This window comes from Paramisgurnus dabryanus, chromosome 11 (genome assembly GCF_030506205.2).
Source record: "Paramisgurnus dabryanus chromosome 11, PD_genome_1.1, whole genome shotgun sequence".
Classification (NCBI taxonomy): Eukaryota; Metazoa; Chordata; class Actinopteri; order Cypriniformes; family Cobitidae; genus Paramisgurnus; species Paramisgurnus dabryanus.
In genome coordinates, this window is record NC_133347.1 from 17,395,547 (window position 1) to 17,407,735 (window position 12,189).

Genomic DNA, 12,189 nt, shown 5'->3' on the forward strand with positions numbered 1-12,189 from the left:
ATATTACTGATATCATGTAATTATAAATCCTAGTTACTTAGAAATCAATCTTAATTTACCTGCAGATACATCGTGATGTTGGTATCTGTACAACTAATTACTGTGTGGGATGCGTTATGTACTGTACTGTATTACTCGTTATGTTCCTGGTGGTAGTAGCAAATATTATTATATTAAATATTATTATCACCTAAAGGATTATTAGGAACACCTGTTCAATTTCTCATGAATGCAATTATCTAATCAACCAATCACATGGCAGTTGCTTCAATGCATTTAGGGGTGTGGTCCTGGTCAAGACAATCTCCTGAACTCCAAACTGAATGTCAGAATGGGAAAGAAATGTAATTTAAGCAATTTTGAGCGTGGCATGGTTGTTGGTGCCAGACGGCCGGTCTGAGTATTTCACAATCTGCTCAGTTACTGGGATTTTCATGCACAACCATTTTTAGGGTTTACAACGAATGGTGTGAAAAGGGAAAAACATCCAGTATGCGGCAGTCCTGTGGGTGAAAATGCCTTGTTGATAGAAGAGGTCAGAGGAGAATGGGCCGGCTGATTCAAGCTGATAGAAGAGCAACTTTGACTGAAATAACCACTCGTTACAACCAAGGTATGCAGCAAAGCATTTGTGAAGCCACAACACGCACAACCTTAATTCGAATGGGCTACAACAGCAGAAGACCCCACCGGGTACCACTCATCTCCACTACAGATAGGAAAAAGAGGCTAGAATTTGCACGAGCTCACCAAAATTGGACAGTTGAAGATTGGAAAAATGTTGCCTGGTATGATGAGTCTCGATTTCTGTTGAGACATTCAGATGGTAGAGTAAGAATTTGGCGTAAACAGAATGAGAACATGGATCCATCATGCCTTGTTACCACTGTGCAGGATGGTGGTGTAATGGTGTGGGGGATGTTTTCTTGGCACACTTTAGGCCCCTTAGTGCCAATTGGGCATAGTTTAAATGCCATCTTTTGTGTCCCCAGATATGTCACATATGTGAAGTTCTTGCTAAAAATACCAATGATAATTTATTATAGCATGTTAAAATTGCCACTTTGTAGGTGTGAGCGAAAATGCGTTGTTTTTGGGTGTGTCTATTTAAATGCAAATGATTTGATCTCTGCACTAAATGACAGTGCCGTGGTTGGATAGTGCAGATTAAGGGGAGGTATTATCGCCTTCTCACATCACAAGGGGAGCCAGATTTCAATAACCTATTTTTTCACATTCTTACAGAGAATGGTTTACCAAAACTAAGTTACTGAATTGTTCTTTTACACATTTTCTAGGTTAAAAGAAGCGCTGGGGACCCAACTATAGCACTTACAGCGAAAAAGTCAGATTTTTAAATGATTTTAAGCAAATTTGAAACGACAGTATTTGAGAATGAGAACATTTTACATTTGGTACATATAGAAGCTTTTATTCAAAGCGACTTACAGTTCATTACAAGGCATACAATTTTTATCAGTATACTGTATGCATTCCCTGGGATCAAACCCATGACTTTTTGCAATGCTAACGCAATTCTTTACAGGAACGCAGAACAGGGTACTTTGCAAAGAGCCATTATAACCTTTTCTTTTTATACTGTAGGTGCAGCATTTGGGGATATTCATTTTTTTATTATTACACTATAGGGTGATATCACTGAAAATTGCTCAGTCCTTCCCAGAATAGTTTCCACCCCCTCTGTAATTAAAGAACAATGTCTGGCACCTCTACCTCTAATTAAACTGTTAAGTATTTCATTCCTGAAGAAGCAATTGAAACATTACAATAAGGGCTAAAGAAGAACCTGCAGATATCTAATATTGGGTTGCTCCTAGCCAGCAAGGTGCCCAATCCCTTCGGATGATAAAAGCGAAGCTCCTTTCAGTGTGGTGGCCTGGCCTGAGAGAGCATGATTTGCGGATCTTCCTTATAAGAATGACAGAAGCAAAAGCTTTTACTATGAAAAGAAAAAACTCAGTGCTCTCCTGGGACGAGTTTATCTGGAGTGCTCAGTAGCATTAGGTTTGCAGGGGAGGGCAGGGCCTCCGTGTGTGTTGTATGTGCATGTGGCGATGGGAAATGGATGAGGGGCCAGGAGCTAAGTGCTAGACGATATTTCTTGGCGCTTGAGAGCAGCGTCTGCATTTCTTTATCTTCGGCTTCATCGCTCCTACATTTGCTGGTATTTATGAAACTGAAAAGGTCGAAAAGGAAGCAAAGAAAAACACCCACATGTATTGTGTGGCCATAGGAGAGTATAATATTGTTGGGACAAAATTAGTGTGCGGTAGCAATAGCTGAGAATTACATACAATTTTCAGCAAAACCACACTCTTTTGTGTGTATTGTAACTCTAAGGGGTTTGTGTTGTGCCCATAGACTGTGAAATAAAGACATGACTCTATGGACTTACTGAAAAAAAATGAAGCAATATATAAAAAATTGGCAGCTTACATCTTGCACCGATGACGTTATTTGGAGCCAGAGTCTTCATATTGTAGTAGTCATCGTAAGGTGGAGCTGCGGTATCAAGGCCCCGCCCATTTTCCCATTTAACTTTATTACAAACTCAAGTTGTCACACCCCTTTTTAATAGCATATAATAACCAACGTAAACCAAACTAATCAGAAAAACAAACACTTTAAAGTACATCAACATGATACAAAATAACTAAAATAACAGAAACCACCGTTTTATTTTTAATAATTTTTATTAAATTATGTTTGGCTCACGTCACATTAGTTTACATGAAGCCGCCGTGGTTTAGGACCTATGAACGAACAAACAAAGGCGAATAAGAAATTTCAGTCCCACTAAATGTGTAAATGCAGTTATGTCTTTGTCTCTAATGTTCACTATAGTTCATATGAGTCCAGCACTACTGGAAAATGTCATGAAATACATGAGCTCAAAATTGATAGATTTCCATCTTGTCTTTATATACTGAAAGCTTCGCCCCGTTGTCATATCAGAAAGTCCCTTGATGCTTTCATTATTACTATAACCGATGTAGATACACCATTGACAACACTATCTGAACAAAAAGATTAGATTTCATCATTCGCAAAAGTCAGACCTAAAGATCGAATTTTAAAAACCAAATCACATTTTCCGCCGTGTGAACAAAGCCTTGGAGATACAACACTGATGTATTTTGAAAGGTTGTGCATCACCTGTCTGTGTGCAGTTCTTTAGGTGCAAAACTGCAACGTGTGTGTCATGTGTTTTAAAATATTTGCAACATTGGAGTAAATACTATTTTTAGCTTCATATCTTTAACAGTGTGACATGAAAATAAGCAGTATATATTTTGCATAAAAACATTTAAATAACTTTTGATGTAACAAATTGAAATGTGTTTTTGTAATAAATATCATAATTGATTAAACTTCTGAAACAACACATCTTGTTTAATAGATTCTAAACTAAAAACAGGTACTGTAATTGGTGGTGCAAAGTAATATTTTTTTTGTTTCTTTAAAATGATTTTTTTTTTTGATTTGTCGTTGTACTTGATTATGTAGTTATGTAGTATCAGAATAGAAAGATAAAATAGAGAGATGGTCTTACATAAAAACATTACTTTCTACTTTAAAATAAAATAATTCAATGTTTTAATTTATTCGAAAAATAAATCTGTCTGAAGACTGATCAAAGAAAAAATGTGAACGTTTGGGTTTTCAACCAAATATTTTAAGTAATATTCAGTAAATAGCTGGCCATGTAAGGATCATATAAAATCAAAGAAAATGCTTAATTATAAGACTTAATTATTGATCCGCCCTCTTTAGCTAACATAGTTAGCAGGATCGAAGAGGAATGTGAATCACTAGGAGGATCATAGCACTAATTCACAGAAGTGATTTAATACAGTAAGTACGGATTAGCCAGACCTTCCATTTTCAGCCGGTCCGATCCATAGCGGGATAATTGTTCAGCTTCATTAAGGAAGATCTTATTAACTCAAACTCGGCTTATTCAACTTAAAAACCTGCATTTAATCAATTAAGTTGCTTTAAGTTAATCATCATAACTCTGCATATTTCATGGGATCAAATATTGTGGTTCCATTATAGTGTATTTGTAAGGTTGATTGGCAGTTCATTTGTTGTTACTGAGTTTAAATTACCTTTTCTGAGACAAAGTTTTCAATTATAGTACGTAATTTAAAAATGGTGTAAGCTGTTAATTTCGAAGCATGGAGTGTTGGGAACAAACCCCTGATAGGTATCCTTATTCTGACATTTAGCACAAAGACCCATAACTGCCACTCAAAGTTGCTAGCATGTGTGTCGTGTCAAATGAATTAGAGCAAAAACTTTTAAAATGTGAACATTTACACAAAAATCCCCGAAGTCATAAAATACACTTTCAGAAAAAAAAAAATTAACTGGACTGTACCCTTTGCGCTTAAAGAGTTCATATTGGTACCAAATAGTGCATTAAAGTACATTAAAGGTACATAATACGTATACATATCTGTAATTATTACATGGCTCTCTGGAATGCTTGATTCTGATTGGTTAGTTGAGACATTTGCAGGTTTGTTCTTTTCAAATAATAACCGCTCCAAAATAATAACGCATAGCCGGTACTACTTGTACGATTAAAATCGCTCCGCGCCAATAAAGATTACTAGCTGTTTGGCGCCATCTTGTGACAAACACTGGACAACCATAATTTTAACATGTACGGAAAAAACAAAACATTTAAACAGTGGATAGAAGAACGAACAACGACAAGACACAGAGAGCTTACTGAGACTGAACTTGACAAAATAGAGCATGACAGCTACGAAGCCAACACACAAAAAAATACAGAATGGGCATTAAAACTTCTCAAAGACTGGCTAAAAGAGAAAAAATGGAGACAGACAAGTATGAAGCAGAGGATCTTAATAAGGTATTACGATCATTTTATGCATCTGTGCAAAGTTTCGCGGAAGGTTAAAAATGTTAATTTAAAACAAATATGCCAATAAAATGTTTCTAATTCATATTCATGTCCAGTTTTTTTGCCGTGTAATAAGCAGGATAATGTAGAGGCCTCTACATTATCCCTTACTTAATGGTACCTATTAGGAACTTTGAAAATGATACTGCCCTAGTAACAGCTTGGGACCATTTCTTTCTTTTTTTTGTATTTCTGACAGTGTAGTATGCAGTAGATGTCGTCTCAGGTCCAATAAATGTACCCAACCCAAAAGGACCCGAATCACTTTATACCTGACATTACCAGAATTTTTTTTTTTTTTTAAGAAAGACCTGACCCGAGACAATCCCGAGTCCGACCTGAACCAGTGGCAATTCTTTTAACCCGACTTGACCCAAATGTCAATGGCACAGACATGTGTGTCGTTTGCAGACTCACACCCAGCAGTCAGACAGAAAAAAACTGGTGGCCTTGCAACCGATTTGGCAAGCTGCTCTATTTATTTTACTTTGCTATCTGACGACACCAACTGCTAAAATGTACATTTAAAATTAACTGACATGTCTGTCTCAATGAAAATTAACCTACTGCCATCCACATAATGTCGCAAGCGGTCTTTGCAAACAGAGGAGAGGTTTGAAAAGGACAGTGACACACACAAGCGAGAGAGTTCAATTCTTCAAGTCTGTTTGGCAAAAACACAATCATTTTAAAGTATCCGAGACCTATTTTTGTACAACCTGGGTCCGAGGCACATGTGAAACTTTTAGACCCGAACCCGATCAGGTCTCTCTGGTCGGACCTCGGGTTTTCAGATTTAAGTGGACCCGTGAAGACCTTTAGTATACAGTAGATGTTAGTAATGCGGGTTGTGCTAGCCTCTCGGCCTATAAGATGGTTTTCAGCTGTTCTAGCTCATTTCCAATTTAGTAAACCAAATAAGTTGGTGTTTATTTGGTTTAAATGGCCTACAGCTTATCTCCAGCCTAACCAGGCCAACCAGATGAATTACACCCCCAACAATGCTGGCTTAGTTCAATCCATGGTTTGGTGAAAAATGAAATCTTAAGTTGGAATGACCCGGCATTTTTGGTTAAAACAAAACCAACATTTGGGTTATTTGAACCCACCAGTTGGATTTGTCCATATTTTCCCAAACCATGGGTTGAAACAATCAAGCACTTTTTTAGATTGTCGCCTCCTACACTCTTTCAATATAAACAATATTTACTCATCTTGAAACCAGTCTCCCGTGCTTCTTTACAATGTTCACTGAACTCAGTAGAGAATCTTCCATATGGAGCGACAAAAAATGGCCTTGGTTTGCACGTAGTCCCTGTTTCATATCTTTGCTTGCTTGTTCAGCACAATTGTTTGCTTCTTCCCTTCCCCTCATTCTGCCCCTGGTTGACACTTCCATTTTTTTTACCAGAGTTGGCAAATTACACTGCCTCACAGCCCAGCTCAACATGTGACATTTCACCTTCCCCAACTACAGTATCGCCAAATAAAAGGAGTCAAGTAAGATGAATGTTCATATCTAACATCAGCGTTAGGGCACATCCGGGAGCCACAAAATGAACGAGGTCGTAAAAGGTGAACTTTGAGCTGAGATAGACTGTCACTTTTGTGAGAATATCCTTGAGCTTAATTATAAAATGAAGGTGTAAAGCTCATTTAGAAAACAGTGTAATTACTAAAAGCAGAGAGAGAGAGAGAGAGAAAGAGAGAGAGAGAGAAAGACAGATTCATAAAAATCTTAACTGCACTTCTATAAAGAGCCATATGCTTTAACGTTTATCCTGCAAAAATGAGGTAAAAAGAAGGTAGCATTAAAGTCATCAAATGATTAACGGATTATGCAAGTGTGTTTATAAAATTAACTATAAATCAGTAAATAAAACTGGTCTCCTATGTTTTTTCATTAAACATATTATACTGTAGCTTATAGTATATAGTTAATATTTCATATACAGTGCTGTGCAAAAGTCTTACGCCACCATACTACCATAAGATGTGTTGTTTTTGCAATTGTATAGTGATCATATATAATTATTTCTTAGTCTCTTTGTTGGAATACAACCAGAAAATAAAGGAAATGTGTATGTATTAAAAACTGTATAAAAGTGTAAGCTGAAGTGTCAAGTATTTAGGGTAAACTCTTGAGCAATAGCAGGGAGCTGCAGTATCTCTTAAACCTGAATGAAATTAAATCCTTATTTCTAATTCTAATCAAATGACTTCAGGACTTCAGTCTCCTCAAAAAAGCTAAAGATGTGTTTAGTGCCAAGAGAGGTCACACGAAATACTGACTTAATCTGATGCCTGAATAAGACATTTAGTTCTGAAAGTTGATTTTGTTTAAATTTTGTGTATATATGTCCTGTATTTTCTGTTTTTACTTAAAAAGAGTGAAAAATAAATATGAATGGACATTAAACTTTCAGGGTTCCCACAGGTCCTTGAAAGTTTGTGAATATGGGGGAAATAATTCAAGGCCCTTGGAAGTTTTTGAAAATACATACATATATACAGGTTATTGAAAGTACTTGAATTCTATTTTAAGTTTTCTGGGGGGAAAAATCCATATTATTTCCTGTGTAGTGTAGGATAATATCTAGACTTCTAGACTTTTTAAGCACATGTGCTAAACTGTTCGCTTTAAATGCTTATATCTTCTGTATGCGAATGTTGATTCATACCAAAATGCTTTTTTGGATAGTTGTGTTTGACACATGAAAACGTCTCGGGTAATGTATGTAACTGTTGTTCCCTGAGAAGAGAACGAGACGCTGCGTCTCTCTTGCCATACTTCCTGCATCCCTGTAACACCGTCTTTTGGCAATATTTCAGATAGCGATATACTTCCTGGCTCCAGAGTCACCCTGTCTTTGTTGTTAAGCCTCACCATTGGTTGAATTTTATATACGCATTCAGACGCACTTACCCCCGGAGGCGTCCCCAAAGTGTCACCGGCGCAGTGACACAGCGTGAGTTCCCTCGAAAGGTAATTGTAACCATGTATCTTAAAAGGTAACACAATGTAACCTTGCTCTCACTTGAAATGTGTCCCCACATTTAGTCCTTGAATTTGAGGGTATTAGACCTGGAAAGTCCTTGAGAAGTCCTTGAATTTGAAGTTAACTATGGTCTGGGGACCCTGAACTTTGCTTAAACAACAAATCTGACAATGGTGACCTTAGACTTTTGCACAGTATACTGTATATTATGATATATTCATATGTGTTTTGAATGCAATCTATTTTTGGAAATAGCATGCAGAAAGTATCTTTATTATTTGACAGATATCACAGAAGTAGGTGTCTAGAAATATCTGTAGCATCTGTATCTGTAAATGTCTTTGTAGCATCCCTATAGACCCTGAACTACAAACACAATGTTTTACCAGTTGTAACACTTTAAGATGTGTTTTGGTTGTCAGTCATTTTGCTTTCACTCAGGATAGTCCATACTGTATATGAGTTTCAGTTTGTCTGCATAATGGGTTTCCACTCAAACGTGAAACGATTCTTTTCAAAAGTCGCAAAAAGAATAAACAAATGCCAATTAGGTATGTTTCCATCAAGGTGTTAGAGTGAATGACGGTGGTATTGGTTACTTAGTAACCAACAGTAAACTAAATGAGGCAAACTTGGAAAATGGAGACAGGATTGCATGTATTCACAATGAGGCAAGTTATTCATTTAATAGCAGTGCAGCTTTTAATTGCCAAACTAAATTTTGTGCAAAGAAGAAATGCAGCATTTTTATTCAGGCACTAGCAGGAAGGGCATTAAGATGACTTCGAACCCCATTTATGCTAAAGAAAACTTCAGCTGAAACAGCTTGACCATCAGTCCACGTGGGTTTAATATTCACTATGTCAAAGTTTATTTAGCAAATGCGTTTCCATCTCCAATTATTCACATTATCTCTTTTTCGCATAAGTCAAAAACCACCTCAAGCGGGCGTATAAAGTTTTTTTTATTCGAAATTTGACGTTCCTGTCACTTGTTTCTTATGCGAAACTTCAAAATGCGCATAAAATCATGGTGATAGAAATATGGCTAGTGTTCCTTTAACAGACAGTGCCATAGAAACTGTACTTTAGGTCTGATTTGATTCATCTTTCATTGTTCTGACATTGAAGTAATGTACGACTGTAGTGCTCTATTTCTGATTAGAGCCTTTCAGGAGTCTATGTTTGCATGTGATGGTTTTGAAGGTGGAGTTTTTGGAAATGATAGGGTGAAGTTAATTCAGTAGTTAAATCTGGCAGAAACGGTAAACATTTAATTGACAGTATTCAGATGGGAAGTGCTGAATTGTTAATGAACCTCTAAGAGGAAATAATCATATTGCATTGTTCCACAGTTGTAAATAAGGCCAATGAGAACACATATTGATCAGCAACACCTTTAGCTGCCAGCCTTCCATTCGAGGATCGGGGCAGTCTGAAATTCTTCGAGTTGGCAAAAAAAATGGCTGATTTTAACAAAAGGGAAACTCATTTGTTTTCAGTGGTTGTTTTAGATTGTTAAGTTGCTATCTCTAGGACTGGTAAACATTTTTTTTATTCTAGCACTTTATTCTGGGGGAATTCGATAAGAAATAATTGCATCTGCTTAATGCCACAAGTTTTACTGCTTGATTTACTTGTGTCATGATTCACTTGGTTACACTAGATTACAAATTGTTACAACTCTTCATTGTTTATTCATGTTAGTTTATTGCACAGTGCCAAATGTTAACACGCAACTTTTGAATTTTTCAAAAGATCTATTAGTATTAAATATGAATTTTTACTTAACGCTTTAAAAGTTTTGTTTATAGTTCATATAAATTAATTGCTATTAAAGTGAAATTATGAACCTAAATATAAGAGCCTGATAAAATAATGCTTATTTACAGGAAAACATGTCCGACGCACTTAGAGGGTTTTGAATCGGAGCTCCTCAAATGTAACCATATTGTAAAGTGTTACTGATTTCTTTAGTAATACAAATGATCATGTTATTGAAATTATAAAACTACAGCTACATTATATGAATGCATGTTCAAGTTTCTCACTCTCTCTCTCTCTCTCTCTCTCTCTCTCTCTCTCTCTCTCTCTCTCTCTCTCTCTCTCTCCAGCCTGTGAGTTGATGAATCGAGGTATTCTAGCTCTGGTCAGCTCGATTGGTTGCATGTCTGCAGGCTCGCTGCAGTCTTTGGCCGATGCCATGCACATCCCTCACCTCTTCATCCAGAGGGCACCAGCAGGAACTCCTCGCTCCAGCTGCCCACCCACCAGCCACGCCCAGCCGGATGACTACACGCTCTTTGTTCGACCGCCGGTCTACCTAAATGATGTCATTTTTCAAGTAGTGATGGAGTACACCTGGCAGAAGTTCATTATCTTCTATGACACTGACTATGGTGAGTGTTTTCGATTCGCAGATGGCGTGACATGAGGGCTCCCTCAGAAAGTATCCATTCAGTGACCCCGCATTAACACCCCATCATTACCAACAGCGGGGTATGTCAATCAGAATTATTGCTCCTCGTTGTGTATCTAAAGCGAGATTATGAGAGAAGAGAACATATGGTATGAGTGAGAACAGAGGGTAGGGAATTCTGGGTCTGAGGATGATAGGAAAAATAAATGGGGACAAAATCTATTGGGCGACCTCGCTATAGGCTTATGGTATGTGGATTGTCAGTTTTCAGGTCATACGCTTTTTCATTTTCCTTATTATTTTGACAGTTTTCTCACCATTGCACATGTTTAATTTTCAGAATGTCCCTTTTACTATATTTATTTCACATTGTTCAACAATGAATTTTTTTTTAACATTCCAGCAGTCATTATAGGGCCTTCTTACACCCAGTCACTACTCTGATCAGATAGCTATAGATAGACTTGTTAACTGTTCCATTTACATTCGACCACATAAATTAGTCTTGGCTGAACGGATATTAATCCAATCTTCTTTTCACGGACAAAACGCAAATAACCTATTCCTTACTCTGCATTATGCTTTTATGCATCATTGTATATTGAGCAGCGGAAGCACAGGGAGAGGGAGACAGCGGCAAGTTAGACAGGAGCATGATAGAGGAAAAATCGCTCAACAAAGCGGTCTAATAAAAAGCTTTTTTTAATAAACGTTTTATTTTTTGTTTAATATAAGCTTGTTTGTCATTGTAAGACTTAACTGGTTTTAGGAAGTTTTTATTACATACCGCTGACGCTCTTTGTTGTTCTATGTCATTAGATGAAGAGCTAAAGCCTCTCGTTCTCCGTGCTTGTGCATTCAGTGGACAAATACCCATCGCCGCTGCCATGTTTTTCTCATACCATGCATAGTGTTCAGGGTATGTCTTTATTTTAAATTATAAAGGAAACTTGTAGTGCTGTATGTTTTCGCGTCTTTCTCAGACACTTTAAAATGCTTACCAACATGTTTGCTGCATTTGCGTGGCTCTTACTCTGTGCTTGTTGTTATTTGATCACGTCATCGAAGACCTCATTGTTCGGTAAAATTTATTTGGTCTTCACTTGTTCGGCCTTTTTTTAATTTCGGCTGAACAATCGGTGCTTCCCTACTTGAGACAAATATTATTTAGTTGCTGTGTGGTCTCTGATAGTCTGGTCAGTGACCAATGAGCCACTTCTCGCACTGAAAGAATGACAAATATTGTCCTTTTCTAAACTGATCTGAACTTTTCCCACAGCAATATGTCGTGATTGGGTAACCATGTGTTCGCCTACTCTCAAATGAGTAATGAAATAAAAAAACTTAAAACAATCTGTTTATTAAATGTGTAACTTCACTTCTCTGTGCAGCATCCCTCTAAGGAAATGAATGCACAAATTTCACAGATTCACAGGGTGAAGTTGCATCATAATTCATTTTACAATTGTTTATTTTTCACCGAGTTCTTATTTATTTGTGTGACATCCCCAAAGTCAAACTGTGTTAGAGTTTGCTATTAAGGCACCCCATATCGTGTGCCTCCCCGGTCCCAGGGCAACAATAATAGTAATTGACATAGTAACTTGGTAAGGGTAAAAATACATTTTAAAACCTGTCAGCAAAAGAGAGAGAAACAAGATGCCAAAGAAATGTAAAGAAAAAACTAAATGGTAGATATTGAGATGGGAAAAATAGAGTGTGGTCGTGTGTGGAAAGAACTCCATGGTTGATGGTCTCTCTGTAGGGCACGCTCTGCCTCACTACGTTTAGGTCCGGATGAATAAGTACCTGTCT

At 37.1% G+C, this 12,189-nt stretch overlaps 1 protein-coding gene across 3 annotated transcripts in view; it reads left to right on the plus strand.

The window, feature by feature from the left end:
• The window catches only part of grid2 (glutamate receptor, ionotropic, delta 2), a 462,370-nt gene that overhangs the window by 243,438 nt on the left and 206,743 nt on the right, over positions 1 to 12,189 (plus strand). For all 3 annotated transcript variants that reach the window (XR_010525685.1, XM_065247187.1, XM_065247188.1), the window contains exon 3: positions 10,070 to 10,354. Coding sequence is in view for 2 of the 3 variants with exons in the window: in XM_065247187.1 (XP_065103259.1) it covers positions 10,070 to 10,354 (285 nt within the window). In the remaining variant the exon portion in view is untranslated. The remainder of the gene's footprint in view (positions 1 to 10,069; positions 10,355 to 12,189) is intronic.